Here is a 19,698-nt window from a genome sequence, read left to right on the forward strand (position 1 = left end):
TGACTTTGAAAGTTTGATTCTTTTTATTATATATATATTTCGAACCATAACCTATTACTAGATTTTATTTAATATAATTGGATCCTAATAATTAATGTTATAAATTAAAAAATATTATTCATAAACTAGTTGTTTATTATAGTCGTTAACTGAACTAAGGGTCTCTACATTGCTCTCTATTTAAGTTGGTGCCATGATTTGCCTCTTCACTTTGTCTTGATGATGAACCACATTGGATGGTTTGAAACATGTCAGCAAAAATTCTCTTATGTGATTTCTACTGAAAGTTTTTTCTTAATACCATTTTATCAACTTTACATCTATTTTTTTCAAATAAACAAATATTATCACATATTAATGCTCTATACAATTTAGGCATTATTCCCTTAAGTTCTTAAGTTTTTGTAATGTGGTAAATTATATTATTCATAAAAATAAATAAATAAAATTATTAACTATATTAAAATAAATTTATTTATATTTTAAATCTACAATTATTATAAAAAAATCAAACACATTTATTAATTAAAAGAATAATTAATAAATATTAAATATTCAAATTCTAAACTATTTAAAAGAGCAAAAAAATCTTTCAATAATATAAAAATAGAAAAATGAATTTAAGAACAAACTCAATTTTTTTTATATATATGGTTTTGCTATTTTGTAAAACCACATTGTTTATTATATTATCACATATTTCAAAATCCAAGTTCCAACGAATAGTGTAATGACATTTCAGGATATATTGTTTCACAAAATTAAAATAAACATACAGTACAAAATGCAACTAAATAAACTATTTGTACTTGTCCATAATTTTTCTTGCTTCCTCTAACGTTTCATCGACGGAGGGATCTTTCGCATTTGTCTTTCGTCTGGGACCTTCATCTTTATTGAGATAGATAAAGGCTAAATATATAAGTCCCACGATCCCCTGTGCAAACAACAAAATTAGTGTTCTTAATATGGTTGAAAACCTATACTTGTGTCAAAACGAGAAAATTCATATACCACTGGTCTAAATAAAAATTGTGATATGCTACTTGTCTCATTTTCACATTGTAAACATATGCGATATCATCAAATCAAAGGCCATGCGTGGCTTTACGTAATTATTGCTATAAGAATAACTTATGAAGAATGTCATAAAGAAATTTCTTAAACCTCTTTCCACATCAAGGATAGAGATGTTCAAAATGTGTGAAGTACCAAAGGCCATATGCAGTTGATTGATTTATTTATTATTGCTAGAAGCATAAACTATGATGAATGATATTAAAAAAAAATCTTAAACCTCTTTCAACATCAAGGATGGGAAAAAGTGTGAGGTACCTGCACCTAAAGGTAGTAACATAATAAAAAAAAGGCATTCATAGCTAAAAACACTAAAAACACAAGGCAAGTTAGACCAAAAAAGAGAAATAATATTATATTAAACAAAATAGAGTTGCAAGTATGGTAAACCTTGATGGTGATGTTCAAAAAGTATTGCCTAAACCCAAGGGTAGTTAAGCTAATTTAATCGAAGACACATTAAAAAAAGCATATTATATTAATAAAAAGGGTTGCAGATAAAAAAATGTGCAGTTATATAAAATAATAAAAATAATATATAATTAAAAATATAAAAATGATATTATATTAAATAAAAAGAGTTGCAAGTATGTTAAATGTACATTTATATGAAATAAATTGTATAAATAATATGATGTAAAATAAAAATCACAATGCCATTATTTATTATCATTAAAAATACAAAACTTATGATAGAATGTTACTAAAATATTCTCCAGTGTTTGCTCACATAAAGGAGAATGAAGATGTTCAATAATTATATCATATATACTAAAGACAGACATTTAGAGTTAAAAACAAAGGGTAATTTAGTCCTAGAGAGGGGAAAAAGCATGATGGTGATGATGATGATAATCTAATTTTAAGGTCATAGTTGAGTTAGACACTAGATTAGAATATGAGACCCCCTTGTTTGTGGGACAAGGGACACCCTTTGCATAGTGATATGACTACTAAATATTATGAAGGTGTACATAAACTACCCCCTATGGATTGGAACATGTGACCTCCTAAAAGGAAACACATGTTTTCAACCATTAATTCCACTTAAATAGAAGGAGACGAGTTCGGTAAATGTATGCTACTTAAGGCACGAGCCTCATTGAGGACACTTGTGCCTTCTATTACCACTCAAACTCTCTCTTATAGGGAAATGTCCTAACCCCAACGATAGAGCCCAAAGGCAACTCTCAAGCAAACCACTCATTGTCACCTTGGTGGCCTTGCCCCACTCTTTAGACTTCAGGAGAAGGATACTAATCAAGGGGGGAATGCCCAAGTGTCAAGCTAAGCTAGGTCATTAAGTAAAGAAGGGGAGCTCTTCTAACTTGGCTTGGTTTTAGATCTAGGTTAATTCGCACTACCCACTCTCCAAAGAGTACAAAACAAGTTCACTCGTGAACGAGTAAGTAGATCAAATCTTTAATTAAGAACAAGCTTTAAATGAGATTAATCTTAGAAAAATGAGTTTATACAAGTTATGCTTGGAAAGTGAAACAAGTATTTTACTCAATAAACCATGTACCATAAATTGCCATCAAAATGTAACAAGAGTGTTCAACTGTCCCATGAAACTCAAAGCATTATGCCATGTCATACAAGATGTGATACTAATGAAACATGTGTCCAATGGAAAAATAACACTGGGAAGTAGATCCTAAATTACATTCACAAGTCATAGACCATTCATTCACCATATTTGTAGACATCATCATGAGACCAAATGACATGAGATTACATGCCAATTAGTAACTCTGTTTTAGGACAGCAGAATTGTAGCAAAGTTATACCATTCAAAGCTGATCTCTAGTATGTTATTGTTGCCAGTTATGTGATTTAGATGTCAACAATACTCGGAAAACGTAAGAGACACTAGCATTTAGGCAGCCTTTACCACATTATTCAAGAGTAGAATATAACTACTGAGGACAGTGAACATCCAAAGCATATGATTGAACAGTGATACCTATTCAATGTAAGCCCAATTTATACCATTCAACAGTGATCTTCAATGTGTATTATTAAACATGAGTAAAGAGATCCGTTGTGTGCTTAGGGTGTGAGATTGCATAATGTAAACAGTGACCATTCCAAATGTAAGAAAGAAAAATAGTGAATATGCCACTGTATGTTTAGATCGGATTATAACCATCGGAACAGTGATCCTTTAACAATTTTCAGAGCATTTTACCATGTGTTTTCTAAAATGAAAGACGGTGTAAGAGGCACCGAAACAATGATGAAATTATGCCACGTAGTGTTGCTCAACTCCCAGGTATCAACATTATAGAAGACATCAGCACAGTATTATCATCCAATGTGAGCCAAATTATGTCATTTAAAAGAGATTACTAGTGTGTTATCTTAACCATGAGAATGAATGTTTAAAGTGTGAAATTCAGCTGTCAACAATATCCAGAAATACCATGAAAAAGGCCACCATTCGAGATACGATTGCCATCATATACTGAAAGCATATTATAATCAAAGGGACAACGATCCACATGATACCCCGGGCTTCTTAGAGCAGATTTATCATCATTTAAATTTAGCATTCAAAGGTGACAAGCAAATAAGGTTATGCCAAGTAGATAGTAAATACCCACAGTGCTCAAAGCAAATCAACCATCATTTAAAGTCCAGAGATAAAAACCGCCATGAATATTATTCTAAGCAGTGAAAATGGTACCACAAGTGTTGGCAGGAAGCAGCAATGACCATTATATACACACTCTGTGACTTTGCATAAGCAGAGGAATGTTTAACCATTTAAGTGCCTAGTTCATGAGTTTCAGAACGTTTTCCATTCAGATTTGGGAAGAGACAGTAAACTCTGCAGTAAACTATTATTAGAAACCTCAAAACAGTGTGACATTAGCACCATCAACTAGGTTGTTGCACTATTTCTTACATCGATTTGGTTAGACAGGTAATTTCAGATGTTAAATATGCCAGAACGTTTCCAAAATGAATGAAACAAGACTGAAAGTTAAATCATTCATGTAAATCATCAAACCCTTATCATAGGTGCCCAAGATCTGGAATGATCAAGACATGTTATGCATTCATATGTGATTTTATGGAAGATATTATGCCACAAGGCATGCCAATCTTACCATAGACAAGTTCAGACCTGAAAATATGAGCTCAAAAACCTAGATGTCAAGCTTCAAACATGAGGTCAAAGGATCTTAGCTCAAGTAGTTTGGTGAACAATTTGTTCCCCAACTGCGTTGGTTCAAGTCTCCGGAGACATGTTGTAACTGGCCCGCATGTAGCATTTATGAAATAGTTGTGTCTGATGTAATAGTGGCAATGAAAGACCAAATCTAAATAAATTATCATTCCAGTTTAACAACAACAACAACAAAAACCTTCAAATGTGATTTTGATGCCAAAATTGCAAGTCATTTCACTCAATGGTCCTTAGTGGGCAACCCCTTGCAGCCACCAAATAGCTCAAAGTGCCACCATCTCCGCCACCTGAGCTAGCCATTATGTTCCCTCGCCACTTGTCATGATTGTATGTTTGAAGGTGGGCCTCCCAACACCAAAGGTATGGCTTTTCATTATGTAGTTGGGTATTTTAGCTTACTTATGATGGACACTTTTGGACATGGATTGGTGGGGGGATTCAGTGGAAAGAATGGTCTTGGTTTGTACTCGTCTCCTCTGTCCAACTTGGTGGTTAACCTTGTATCCTAGTCCTGTGGGATCTCCATTATTGGTTGTTAGCTTTAGGAATGCCACTACATGGAAAATTCTGATTTTGGTTGCATGGTCTAGCTTCTCGATACCATATACATTGCTCCCCTCTGCTCATTATAATCCCATTCACCATATTTCCCATTCGGGTTCACATTTGTCCACTAGGTCCACAAGGAGTTAGCCTCCCCTTCCCCTTATCCACACCTTGGGTCGGGATTTGAACGATGCCCCAGAGGTTGATGCCGCTGAAAGGAAAGGAAAAAGCATAATTTGGCCACACTCAATAGGAAGTGCATCATAAAACGCAAAAGATGGTTGGGACATACAAATTTAACACTAGGGCAAAAGCCAAACATGATCTCTAGCCCTATCATTATGGCCATCACCTTGGTTCTTAGGGCCCCTCATATCGGTCCCTTTCATCATTAAAGAATCCACGATTGTCCCAACCCCTGATGGGCGATGAATTGGCCCCCCTTAAGGAGAGTATTCACTACTTTATCTTGCATATCATGCTCTCATCCCTTGGAGCCTAAGAAGGGTGGAAAAACAAAGGTCGAGGTAGCTCATGTACCACGATTGTTCCCTCCTACATTCATACACTAAGTGTGGGCTTCCCCTATCATAACTACCCTTGTAATATGGCATGTGACTTGGAGCCTTCCCCTGATGCCCCACTCCATTCCATCATTATATCACGTGCCACTTGCCATTTGACGGATGTACCATGGACATGTCAACCCCTTAGAGGCTGAAACCACCTAATAGGGTCCTTGGCTAATTTTCTTCTTAAACTTGGAGACACTTGTACATTCTAAAGCCCATTATGGAAGGGCATGCCACTGTGAAGTGTCCACTTGGATCCATGATTTGTAAGTTCATTTACTCAATTGCACTAATGTTTAGTTGTACAGAAAGGTGAGGGGATACATTGGATCTTATACAAGATTACAGGTGGGTCTTCATCTTGGGTTTAGTCTCCCTATATGGGGTCCAAGCCCTCTAGAGGGTCATATTGGCATTTGCCGAGTGAGCATTGAAAGCCATGGGCCTCCACCATAGTCAAAAGCAGATTGTCACTTCATGGGATCCTTTAGCTCCACTCATTGCTTGCTCGTGTTCCACCTATTTGACAATGATGATCCAACTGGACCTGCTTACCCAGCGGGCTACACTCTTGCACCACACACTTGGCAGCTGATCTAGGGCCCAGATGAGGATGTGTCTCGCCATGGGAGACAATTGGAGGGCTTGCATCATTCTTCCAACCATTACAAATTGGATACAAGCTGATTGATCCATTTGGAGACCCATGACGATGTTTTGTGCTCCCCCCCCCATAGCCACTTGGGGGCACCACAAATCATTTGCTTGGATATCAAGGGGTCACCCCCTTTATTGCTATGTTTGGATCTCATTCATTCATTTTGGAACACATTCGACACCAATAGGCCTCTTCAATGGCCCTTCGACCTATTCTATCTATCATTTTGCCCCCTTGATGTTAGTCTTTGGTAGCATCAGAAGTGCTCTAGCCTTGAAAATTGGTGGAGAGGCTAAGGCACATGAGTTCGAAAGAACCCAAAAACCATTTGGTGAAATTCCACTCGGATTGTATTTTATTAAAGTAATTAATATTTTTAATGGGTTCGTAAGTCTAAACTTAGGGAAATTAAAATATTAATAGATATTAATCAAAATATGGGTGAGAATGATCTAGAAGGCGAATCAAGTCATGTTTTAATCTTAGCCGTTGATTAGAGACTTAATCTCGGTCGTTGAAGTCTCAACAAGAAAAGTATAAAATGGAGGCTTGGGGTTCATTTGGAAACACACACAGAGAGATCGAGGAAATCGATTTTCTAAGGTGAGAAGTTCTCAGGAGGGAAATCGATTGGGGAGATCTTGCAGCAGAGGGGCAGTGAGAATCCGGGAGAAGGACTTTCCGAAGAATACTAACAGAGAGGCGGAGAGAGCTTGCAAAGAGGCAGCGTAGTAGCCAGGAGAGTTGACGTTGGGCCAGTCTGGGCCCACGCAATCCTGATGCAGAGCCAGAAGGGCCAGTGTAGTGCAGAAAAGTTTCCTGTCATGCAAAATCCAGAACTGTCGAAACTGCCGGAACTGCCAGGAACTGTTGGAACAGCTGGGAGAGCTGACACAGAGGGCAGAGAAGGTGACACAGGGCTGGCGCAGATCCAACGCAAAAATAGCTGGGGTTAGCCAGTCTTGTGCCGGATCAGCCGGAATTCTGCCAAAGGAAGTGAGGCAAAACTCACTCAGATTTTCTGCCAGTGTTTTCTCTGTAAAGGATTGCTAGATGAGCCTCCTAGATTTGTATTAAGATATTTCTCCTGCATAATAATAAGCCCTGAGAGTTGTTGCACCGGTTTTCCCACATTGGGTTTTTCTGGGGACTATTGTGTCCAAAAATAGGTGTGTCCTATGTATCTTGTTATTTTCTATGTTTTCTGTTTCATGAGATCAAACATTTAATTAGTGTAGGCTGCAAAAGTAATTTGCTTCAATATTCAGAAGAATAACTTGGTTAATGTATATTAAAAATCAAGTAGTGTAGGCTGCAAAAGTAATTTGCTTCAATATTCAGAAGAATAACTTGGTTAATGTATATTAAAAATCAAGTAGGTGAAGTAGATTCAGATTTGTTGCAGTAGGGGTTCCTTCAAGTGTAGGAATTTTCACATGGTATCGAGCATTGATTTTGAAACAGGAAGAGCAGATCCAGTACTGAGCAGTGAGGCCGAAAGCTGCACTTGGCAGTAATTCGAATCCCCTTGAAGGGATTGTGCAGTCCTTGCCGGGAAGCAGATCTGAGGAAATCTCTCTCAGTAAGATGACAGAGAGGTACGATTTCCAGTTCGTGAGTTTGCAGAGGCAGAGGGAGTGATGCAGAGCCTCAGCGCAGTGCTTGAAGGGCGCAGTTTCTGCCGAGGCAGAAATCCACTGGAAAAGAACAAAGACACGTAGAAGGGGAATTTTCTCCTCATAGAACTTTCCGCCAGAAAGTTCGAATTTCTCACTTGCTGAACAGTGCTAAGCAGCGACCATAGTTTTAAAAACCGGCCACAAAAACCAGTTACCGGTCAAACCGGCCGGTTAGATAGCTGGCCGGTCCGAACCGGCCTAATAAACCCGGTCAGCTCCCTCCTGTGCCCAAAATCTGGCCCTAACCGGTCAAAACCGGCCGGTTTATGGACAGCCCACCGAAACATGACAAAAAGCGCAGAATATCCTGTAAAAGCTCAAAACTTTGTTCATACCAGCTTCTCAGAATATCCTGTAAAAGCTCAAAACTTTGTTCATACCTCTGATTTGTAATGGCATTGTAAGCAACACCAATTTATATACTGAAAATCATGTCCGTATTTAGTAATTACCATGCAAAATACCTTGAGCAACAATTCTATTTAGTCATCTCAAAAAAAAATCAAAAAATAATCTTACACTTGCAGAAAAGTATTTCCAAACAGTAGCACAAAATGTGGAAGGTTATATAGAATGAACATCATATCCTCTTCCATAGAAAAACTAAAACAGAAATAAAATCAGAGTATGTTGTGGACTCTTTTGTTTTAACATCTACGATCAATAACGCGCCATTAGCCAGAAGCTGATGGCATACCTCATCACACCACAACAAAAGGCATAAAATGAACTAACTTCATTCTCAAAAACAGATTGACAGTGGAAAAGGAGAAATACTCAAACAATGACAGATCCCTGAAAACACAGAATGGACAAGAGATAAACAGCCCAACTGGCAGACTCCAAATAAGGCAGCCCTTAAATGAATGTCAAACTGATGCAACACTGAATACTTATCCTGTAAAAACTGTCAGTGACTCTTGGCAAACCAACAATCACCGAAAATATACTTCAGTCTCTGACAGACTACACACAAGGAAAAGGCCACTGGAAAGCCCATTTTTTACCAAATGGACCATGGATGGAATCTATTGGCTTGGAATCATGGTTTTACATCTTAAAAATAGTTTTGTTTCATTAAAAATTAATTATTTAATGTATTTTTTAAAAACCGGTTCGTTTAGACCAAACCAGTCCCGGTTAGACCGGTTCTGGTCGGTAAACCGGTTCATTAGGTGGACCGGTCCGGTCACCGGTTCCGGTTTTAAAAACACTGGCAGCGACTATAGGATTCAGTTCGACAGTTGGGTGAGATGGCATCGCATGGGCTCAGAGATCAGGACAGGTTGGAAGGTGCTTCCAACTATGTCATATGGAAGACCAGAATCTTAGTTGTTCTGGAGGAATATGATCTAGAGGCCTGCGTCAATAGTGTTGCAGTTGTTCCTGTTGACAACGATCAAAAGAAGAAGAACAAGGCCAAGCAGGGGAAGGCAAAGAGGCTCATTCTCGATGGAGTTCGAGATCATGTGGTCTCACACTTGCAGGGCAAGGATACAACCCGAGAAATGTGGGAAGCCTTGTCTTCTCTCTATGAAGGCTCTTCCGAACAACAGAAGATGTATTTGCATCAGAAGTTGTAACAGACTTTGATGCAGAGAGAAGGGGTGAACATTTATCTTCAGCGTCTTTAGGACACTAGAGACCAGCTTGCTGCAATGGGGTCCACTCCTTAGCCAACCGCAATGGTGAGGATAGCCCTAAATGGAGTCTCGAATGAATGGCAAGTTTTCGTCCAAAGCATATTGGGCAGAGAAAAACTACCTTCATGGGAGGAGATGTGGGTGGCTCTTCAACAGGAGTTAAGGAGGGACCTAGTGAAGGTCAACCTCAGTGGCAACAGTGGGAGTGGCACAAAGACGAAGGAGGAGGAGGAGAACGTAGCTCTAGCATCGAAGGTACAACAGAAGCTGAAACGAAAGGACATTTCGAAGGTGAAATGTTTCAATTGTGGGGAGATGGGCCACTATGCATCCCAGTGTCCTTTGAAGAAAAAGGACAAGAATGAGAAACATGATCCTAAGGCTACTTCAGCAAAGATTGACGAGGATGAGTTTGCCATGAGTGCCCACACATTTCCAGGAGGGAGATGGGGCGATATTGAGCTGTATTTGGGAGGACTACATATTGGAAGGATCCTTGAGGAGTCCACCTTTTGGATTAATTCCTTGCTACGGGAGCCCAAGATTTAGCAGTAGCGAGATGCACTTAGTGTCAGATGATGCAGTCGAGTATTTAGAGGACATACACAGTAGCTGGGGACCAAAGATTGATCAACGCAAAGCAAGGTTGGCAGCAGTGCAGTTGGCACAGTGCAGGAGTCAACAACAGCGTAGAAGATTCAAAGGGTCAGAATCAGCGACAGTTAGATTCCAACATTCATTGTATTATGTTGAACACAATTAAGTTCAACTAATTTTGGATGTTTTTCAATTGCTTCTCTCAGCAACTGAGTTGCAGTACGAAATCAGTGTTAACAGTGGCAGTGCTAGCAACATAGCAAATGTAGTGTTTGAGAAGGAATTGTAGTACACATGCAGCAGTGGTAGTGGCAGTGTCATGCGCTGCAGTACAGTAGCAGCAACAGCACAGTGTTGGTGGCAGCGACAGTGCAGAAAGGAGGTGCTTCAGAAACAGAGCAGCATGCAATTAGACAATGTTGCTAGAGCACTTTCCTCGCTAAGAGGGAGTGTTAGTTTTTGGTAGCATCAGAAGTGCTCTAGCCTTGAAAATTGCCAGAGAAGCTAAGGCACATGCGTTCTAAAGAACCCATAAACAGTTTGGTGAAATTCCACCTGGATTGTATTTTATTAAAATAATTAATATTTGTAATGGGTTCCTAAGTCTAAACTTAGGGAAATTAAAATATTAATGGGTATTAATCAAAATATGGGTGAGAATGATTTAGAAGGCAAATCAAGTCATGTTTTAATCTTAGTCATTGATTAGAGACTTAATCTCGGTCGTTGAAGACTCAACAGGAAAAGTATAAAATGGAGGCTTGGGGTTCATTTGGAAACACACAGAGAGATTGAGGAAATCGATTTTTTGAGGTGAGAAGTTCTTAGGAAGGAAATCGATTGGGGAGATCTTGCAGCAGAGGGGTAGAGAGAATCTGGGAGAAGGACTTTCCGAAGAATACTGACAGAGCGGCAGAGAGAGCTTGCAGAGAGGCAGCACAGTAGCCGGGAGAGTTGATGTTGGGCCAATCTGGGCCCACGCAGAGCCAGAAGGGTCAGCACAGAGCAAAAAAACTGCCTATCACGCAGAATCCAGAACTGTCGGAACAGCCAGAACTGCTGGAACAGCCGAGAGAGCTGATGTAGAGGGCAGAGAAGGTGACGCAGGGTTGACGCAAAGTCAGCGCAGACATAGTCGGGGTTAGCCAGTGTTGTGTCGAATCAATCAGAATTCTGCCGGGTGAAGTGAGGTAAAACTCACTCAGATTTTCCGCCAGTATTTTCTCTGTAAAGGATTGCTAGATGAGCATCCTAGATTTTTATTCAAGATATTTCTCTTGCATAATAATAAACCCTTAGAGTTGTTGCACCAGTTTTCCCGCATTGGGTTTTTCCGGGGACTATTGTGTCCAAAAATAAGTGTGTCCTATGTATCTTGTTCTTTGCTCTGTATTCTGTTTCATGAGATCAAACATTTAATTAGTGTAGGCTACAGAAGTATTTGCTTCAATATTCAAAAGAATAACTTGGTTAATGTATATTAAAAATCAAGTACGTGAAGTAGATTCAAATGCGCTGCAGTAGGGGTTCCTTTGAGTGTAGGAATTTTCACACTTGAGAGGCTTATTTTTTGTATTATGGAGCTATCTTGGTGGGCTTGTCACCAAGTTATGTTATTTTTGCACATTTTTTTATTAGTTGGGGCATTGTTAGGCCTATTAGGCAAATCAAACCCCATTGAGGAGGATATATATTGATGTGATGATCATTTCATTTGATCATCACTTAGATTTGGATCATTATCTCTTCTTGAGAATTTCACTAGACCTATTGATGGATGAATTGGAATCTTGATGCATTTTGATGTTTGGAAGGCTTGTCTTTAAGCTTAGAGCTTTGATTTTTGTCTCCATTGAAGATTGGAGAATTTCGCTATACTTGTAAGTGTCTTGTTCATGATCTATTTCTCATTTATGTCACATGTATAATGTATGGAAATTTTCGCTCATGAAGCTGGAATAGCTGCCCTAATGAAATGTGAATTTATTGAATCTCGTCTTTGTGAGGGTTTTTCATATGATTCATGTATAATATAGTGAATGAATGTCCTAGGGGTATATGATTATTCATAATTGCCTTGATAAGTCATCAATTGCAGCATCAAAGAAGTATAAATTTTCCTATTAGCCTAGTCGTTGCCTTTAGGGCCATGCGAAGTTTCTGGGGAACTCCTTGATTGGGTATAAGGATCTCTAAACATCAAATCTCATTGACTCCATTCTCCCAATAGGTTAGGCACTGGTCTAGTCCTAGGTGATCACCAAACGAAAATCTTTCTCACCTCCTCTCTTCTTTTTTTAAGCCCTAACCCTAGTGTCTCCTAGGGCATCATATGAAATATATTGTAGCCATCCAAAATTGATGAAACTTGGTCAAGAACTGCGTTGGTGTGTCCTTGAGTGGTCCTCCAAATTTGAATCCATTCTGACAGTTGAATCTCAAGTTTTTCCAAGCCCTAGTTCAAAAGCCATTCTCCCTAGGTCTCACCTTGTTGGTGTTCTCATGACCTCCCCATTCGAGTACGTTTGTGCACTCTACTGAGAGATCATGTCCCAGTTGGAGCCAGATGTTACCCACCACATGTGGGTGACACCCATAGGACAATATTTTCTCCTAGATGGTCCTTAGTCGGCAGCCAACAGCCACCAGATAGCTCGATGTGCCACCATCTTCGCCACCTGAGCTAGCCATTATGCTCCCTCGCCCACTTGTCATGATCGCATGTTTGAAGGTGGGCGTCCCAACCCCAAAGGTATGGCTTTTCATTATGTAGTTGGGTATTTTAGCTTACTTATGATGGACACTTTTGGACATGGATTGGTGGGGGGATTCAACGGAAAAAATGGTCTTGGTTTGTACTCGTCTCCTCTATCCAACTTGGTGGTTAACCTTATATCCTAGTCCTGTGGGATCTCCTTTATTGGTTGTTAGCTTTAGGAATGCCACTATATGGAAAATTCTGATATTGGTTATGTGGTCCTGCTTCCCAATACCATATACATTGCTCCCATCCGCTCATTATAATCCCATTCACCATATTTCCCATCCGGGTCCACATTTGTCCACTGGTTCTGCAAGGAATTAGCCTCCCCTTCCCCTGATGCCCCTGTTACGAATATAAATTATATAAAATAAAAATGAATATAAATAATAAATAATCAAATGATGATTATTTTAAATAGTCATTAGTTCACTGAAAAGGCATGTATAAAAGACATGCTCCAACAGGAAAGGACGCTTGCCTAGGTATATAAGTAGGGCCTCATTGTAACATTCATCATCCTTGTACATTTATATATATTAATAAAATATTATTACAAAATACCTTTATGTATTTTTACAATTAAAGTCAACAAGCTATACGTTTTGTTGCTTCAGTGGTATCAGATCCATGCAAGTCTTTGAACATTATCCGTCGCACAATATGTCATTAAGTTTTCTCCCTAAATTCATTGAGCAGTTTAGTAAAATTCAAGAAGCATTTCAGCGATTAGAAAAATCATGTGCAGAAGTTACAGCGTGTCTAAAGAAAAGTTGTGCAGAAATCCATAATAAGGAAGATGATAGTGTTGGTGAAGAAACAAAACAGGGTGAAGCAAGAGAAGAAGATTTTGATCAGAATGATGATAATGAAAATGAAGATGTAATAGATAATGATGAATATGAAAATGATATCGATCAAGCTGAGGATCCAGATGAAGTTGATCTTGATGTGGATGAGGATCATGTAGATCAAAATGATAATTCAGATGAAGATGATGTGGATGACGACTATCTTGAGAAACAAGAAGATGAACAATATCATAACAATAAGGAAGAAGACATTGATGATGATGAAGAGGAAAATGTGGAGGAAGCAAACGAAGAAGATATTTTTGAAGATAATTATGAAGATGACATATTTGAAACAGAAAAAGTGGATTATGGGAAAGAGGAAGATAGAGAAAACCATAATGATGATGAGGTTGTTATTATATCTGAAGGAAAAACAAAACTTCTATCAGCAGAGGCTGCAAGGGCACCTACCAGGTGCAAAACCAGAACCCCTGGTTATCCACCATGTTATAGTTTGCAGTTCCAAACACAAACTCCATTCTGCGAATCAATAGTGTACTTGTGTGTTTTGGGAGCCTTGTAACCATGGATGATATGTAAGGCGCCCCATCACAATCTTCTTCTTCTACTTCTCTCACTGCAGCTTCTTCTTCTCTAGTTCCTCCTCATGCAATTGAACAAAACATCAAGAAACATGTCCAATTTATCAGAGAAAACGTTGAAAACTTTAATGAATTGCATAACAAGGTCGCAGCCATTTGTGCTCTCAAAGGGTTTCTCAAGATTGACAAGAAGCACGCAAGAACAATGGTGGGAGAGGGAAGCATTCCCGTTTTAATTCAACAACCTAAAATAACTTCCCATCTTCTAGCCAATCCCGTCGACGATATTCCGGCAAGTATCCAGAAACTGGAGATTTGTGCATTGAGCCTCTTGAAATACCTTGCTAGAGAGAACGAATCATCCCAGAGAACCATAATGCAGGGAAGAGCGATTCACATCTTTCTTTGTTTGTTAAACAAAAAACATCAGCACATCAACGATGAGTTGCCCCTTCACATCCATCGCGTTGTTCTGAAAATTTTCTAAGTGTTACCGCCCCAGGAAGTGGCGAATGTTCTCGTTGCTATCTAGGGCCATGACAACCGTGGATTCAACCATGAATTCTTAATTTTGTTGTGGTCGCTTGATCGTCAGGTGCAACTCTCAGCGGTTCGTATCATAAGCCCATTAATATCAGAGTCAGGAATACATGCGTAGATTTACTTGGTCTAACTGAACCCTCCCTTCTCGGCTCTCGATCATGCTTTCTTCCAATGACGTCAAGCTCTAGTGGCACAGTGACTCTACTATACTGGCCTTGTCTCAAGCCTGGCATCAAATTCAAGATTTAGGCTTTGAATCTGAGCATTTGATAAAGACATTCAACAGTGACAGAATTTTGGAGAACATAGTGGATATGTTAGAGAGTTCGGACTTCAAACTCAAGTTGCTAGCAGCCAATGTTGCTTGGGAGCGAGAGCAGGAGCGGGCAGCGGGAGCGAAAACGGGAGCGGGAGCGACCATTTTCAGAAGCTCCTGGTTTGGGAGCGAATCCGGGAGCGATTTTTTAAAAATATATATTTTTTATATTTTTTAATTTTTGATACATATATGTCAACAAGAACATGTAGAATGATGAATTAGACATAAAAAACATAAAAAAACATAGATTGATCATTGAACCATATCACATCAATCATCTAGAAATTATAATCGTCATCATCCACAAGTTAGTAAAATACATATTACAACTGCAACATATTGAGTCTCGTGAATCATGATTCATCAAATTCAATCTTAAAGTTTCAACTTCAAGCTTACAAAAGTGAAAATTCAATAACATTTATCATCATTGATCACCAAAGTTGTACTTGTAAGCTAAGTAACTAAGTTTAACCATTACAAGAAGTAATATCTTAGATATTTCTAAGTCCTAACTTCTAACTGTTAACATGATATGAAATGTTATAAATTTATAAAATGAAAAATGAATAATGAAATGAAATGAAACAACTTTAGTCTTTCACGAAGCATCATATTCATAATTCACAATCATTACCAATGAGTTATAATTGCCAAGGCCCAACTTCAAACTTCAAATTTTCATTGTCACAGTGATATATTGTTTACAAAAAATATCATTATGATATGAAAGAGTCAAGAGTCAAGAGTCAAGGACTCAAAACTCAACAGTTATGAAAACTAAAGTCTAATAGAAACTAAAAAAGACAAGTAAACTGTAAATCTACATGTGGCCCTTGCCACGAGAGTCTTCAGGAGTATAAGCAGGTCGTGGTGGTCTTCTAGGAGTCTCCCGCACAGACCGATGACCAGAACTAGAACCTCCACGTGAGGGTGTAGATGGAGGTGGCGACAGCAAAGGAACAAGACTCGGACCTCGAGCACTGCTACTGGATGGTGGAGGTGGAGGTGGCATGGCTACTGCAACTGCTTCATCTTCATCCCTTACAAGTTCCTCTTCCAGTTCTTCAAGATGTACAATGCCATCCTCCAAATTGTCATCCTCTGGGTGATTGTCCCAAATTTTATATGTGGTATCCTCATAAGCTCGATCACAGTAATGACTCAACAAACTCAAGTTGTAGTGCACATAAACCAAGCTTTCTGCTCGGTTTTCATTGAATCTGTTTCTTTTCACATTATGTATGTAGCTGTAGGTGCTCCAACACCTCTCTGTAGAAGAAGTATTTACAACCTGTGAGAGAACATTTTTTGCCAATTTTGGCAAAAGTCCTTGGCCGCCATATGTTTCCCATAATGTGAGAGTATCAAATCTATCTCTGTCGTCCATTGCATGGAAGTTACCATACAAACCAGTGCCACTGAAATATTTGCCTATTTCAAGGCGCACAGCTGCACATTCCTCCCTGTCAGGTATCAACTTTTCTAATGCTTCCAAATATCCTCTAGTTACCTCTGCATCTAAATGGGGTTTGGTCCTAATCCCACCCCCTGGTGCAAGTTGGCCCAACCAAGATGTAGAGTAGTATTTTGGCGTAAGGATATACGCCAAGCAATGTAATGGAAGATTAAGTCTATTCCACCGTTCACACACAATCGTGAATCAGTTTGTACAAGTTAGGATCTCTGTTATGAACAATATCTTTTATTTGCCCCAACATGGTATCCATCTGCTCATACATCTCGCCAATCACTGGTTTGTCTGTATCTGCAAACCGAATCATGTGATAAATGGGCTTGGTGAAATCCAATACTTGCCTCACACTTGTCCAAAACTGACCATCAAGAGCGGCCTCCTCCACCAGTTCAAAACCTTGCCTGTCAGCTGCATTTGTAGCCCTTTCCTTTAATACCTGCCAATGTGGACTTGATACCATGCTAGCCAATGACTCTCTTACCTTCAAAAGGCGCCTGAAGGTGAGGTAATAGCTACTAAATCTGGTCTTCGAAATCTTCAACAACTCCAATCTCGAGTGACTGCGGAAAAGGCCATGGGTATTGCTATGATTTGCAATAAATTTTATCATTTGTTTGCCTTTCTTGTACAAATCACCAATCCATTGGTATTGTGCATTTTTGTTCTTGACAACATCATGCATCAGAAGGTTCAATGTGTGAACCAAACATCCAGACCAAAATATGTTGGGGTATTTATCCTCAATAATTGCTCCCGCTGCCTTACAATTAGGAGCATTATCAGTGATGACTTGGATGACATTGTATGGCCCAATATGGTCAATTGTTTCAAGTAATGCTTCTACAATGTTGATGGCAGTCCTGAACTTGTCTGAGTAATCATGTGCAGTTAGAAAGATGGGACCACTAACAGACACAGCAAGAACACTTATCAATGGCTTGCCTTTTACATTTGTCCATCCATTAGATACAATGGACAACCCATGGTCAGTCCAAGAACTTGTCATTCTATTCAAAGAATGTGATATATTTGCTTTTTCATGATCAAGGCCAACGGTTCTTGCCTTGTCATACCCAGGGCTCTTGTATCCTTTAGGGGCATCATTTATGGCAAAAACCATTTCGTGCCAATAAGGTGAGCAAAGAACATTGAATGGTATCCCACATGCATAGAGAAACCTGTAAACCTTTGAATCCACATCATTCCTACACCCCTCATCAAGGAAATCTGATATGGTTCTACGCCTTAAAGCTGATGACCCTGTGCCTCCATATCCACTGCCTTGGGAAGATGCTGAAGGAGTTCTTTGTGATTGTGAGCTTGGTTCAAAGAAACCCCTTGATTTTTTTGATTTGTATTGGGCTTCCTCCTCTTCCCTTATGTATTTGGCTCTATCCGCTGCTGACACCGCTGGACAAGTTTTGATTCCTATTTGTTTGTCTCCATCCCATGGCCTTTTCCCGCAGAGGTGTCTTCTAGCACGGGTGTATGAACCTGTGTAATCATTGTTGCAATGGGGGCAATGAAATTTAGTGGTTCCACCCCCTCTCCCTGTTTCAGCCCTGTTAACATATTTCCACAATGGGGTTTGGTCTTGTTTAGTTTTTTGAGGGTCATGTTCACCCTCCTCCAGCTCCTCCTCACCAGGGTTTTCATCAATTCGACTTTCTCCAACTTCTTCATCCCCCTCTTCAGTTTGGCCCCTCTGTTTCCTACTCTCCAGCACCATAATAACCATAAAAGGGACCAAGAAGAGGAAAATGCCAAGAAATATAGCCAGGTCCATGGTGTTTGATATTTGTAGGTTTTTGAATCTGCAAATTAATTTAATTTATTTAGATTAATAAATTTAATTTATTAATTTAATGTAGATTCATGATTTTTAAACTAAATAAGGTTAATAAACTAAATAAATTAAATTAAACTAACTAAATTACTACCTAACTAAATTAAACTAACTAAACTAACTAAATTACTAAGTTACTTACCTCTTTGCAGGCTTGCTCCTTGCTCCTCGGCGCTTGCTCCTCGCTTCTCCTCGCTCCTTTGCTCTTGCTCTCCAGCGCTTCTCAACTCATTCAAGTGATAATGAAATGTTTTTTGGCCCATTGGGCTTTTAAAACAATTTTTTTTTTTAAATTGATAATTTTTTGGCGTCTGCGGATTTTTTTCCCGTCAGAACGCTCTCGGCGCAGCCCGATTCGCTCCCAGAGCGATTTTTTAAAGGTCGGGAGCGATCGCTCCCGATTGCTCCCGAGTTTTTAATTTCGCTCCGGGAGCGACGCTTCCAACAGCGTTCCCAAAATTGGCATGGAACGAAAATTTTTTAGTCGGAAGCGCGCTCCCGAGCCGCTCCCGCCCGGAGCGCAGTTCGGGAGTGGGTTCGAGGGGGGGGGGGGGGCGCTCCCCCGCAACTCTGCTCGCAGCTTAGTTAGTGACCAGATTTAATTCTAACACGGTAACTAGAATTGCAATGACGAGGGCACGTTTGACAGCTCATGGCGCCATGAGACCCCTTGTTTAGAGGCTCAGCGTGCCATATTCTCCATTGTTGGCTCGTCATCGTTGCGTTAAACGCTGTGGAACGACAGATGTGCCCATTTGAATAATCGTCCCTATTCGAATCACGGTTTGAAGAAATCGTTATATATATATATATTAAGAAAATTTATATAGTCATATATATAAATCAATTTATTTAGATAAACAAATAAAAGTCATAATAATAATAATATTATTATTATTATTTAAAAAAAAATAGATAACCCTGGTTCAAGACAATGTTATCAGCAATTTATACAAGTTGAGGGAGTTATATATACCGAGATGACAAACGCAAGAGGAAGAAATTGTCAGCGATATAGCTTTGAGGACAAAACTTTTGAAGGAAGGGGCAATGTTACGAATATAAATTATATAAAATAAAAATGAATATAAATAAATATAAATAATAAATAATCAAATGATGATTCTTTTAAATAATCATTAGTTAAATGAAAAGGCATGTCTAAAAGACATGCCCCAACATGAAAGGACGTCGGCCTAGGTATATAAGCAGGGCCTCATTGTAACATTCATCATCCTTGTACATTATATATATTAATAAAATATTATTACAAAATACCTTTGTGTATTTTTACAATTAAAGTCAACAAGCTATAATTTGTGTTGCTTTAGCCCCACTCTATTCCATCATTATATCACGTGCCACTTGCCATTTGACGAATGTACCAT

At 39.0% G+C, this 19,698-nt stretch overlaps 1 protein-coding gene across 2 annotated transcripts in view; it reads right to left on the reverse strand.

Moving 5' to 3' along the window:
- Window positions 1-596: 596 nt before the first annotated feature.
- LOC149204418 (uncharacterized) overlaps window positions 597-19,698 on the reverse strand; it is a 114,048-nt gene continuing 94,946 nt past the window's right edge. For both annotated transcript variants that reach the window (XM_089393279.1, XM_089393278.1), the window contains exon 4: window positions 597-937. In XM_089393279.1, coding sequence (XP_089249405.1) covers window positions 894-937 — 44 coding nt within the window. In that variant the 3' untranslated portion in view covers window positions 597-893. The remainder of the gene's footprint in view (window positions 938-19,698) is intronic.

This window comes from Pinus tabuliformis, chromosome 1_2 (assembly GCF_031772625.1).
Source record: "Pinus tabuliformis cultivar Carrire ecotype Pingquan chromosome 1_2, CPIR1, whole genome shotgun sequence".
Lineage (NCBI taxonomy): Eukaryota > Viridiplantae > Streptophyta > Pinopsida > Pinales > Pinaceae > Pinus > Pinus tabuliformis.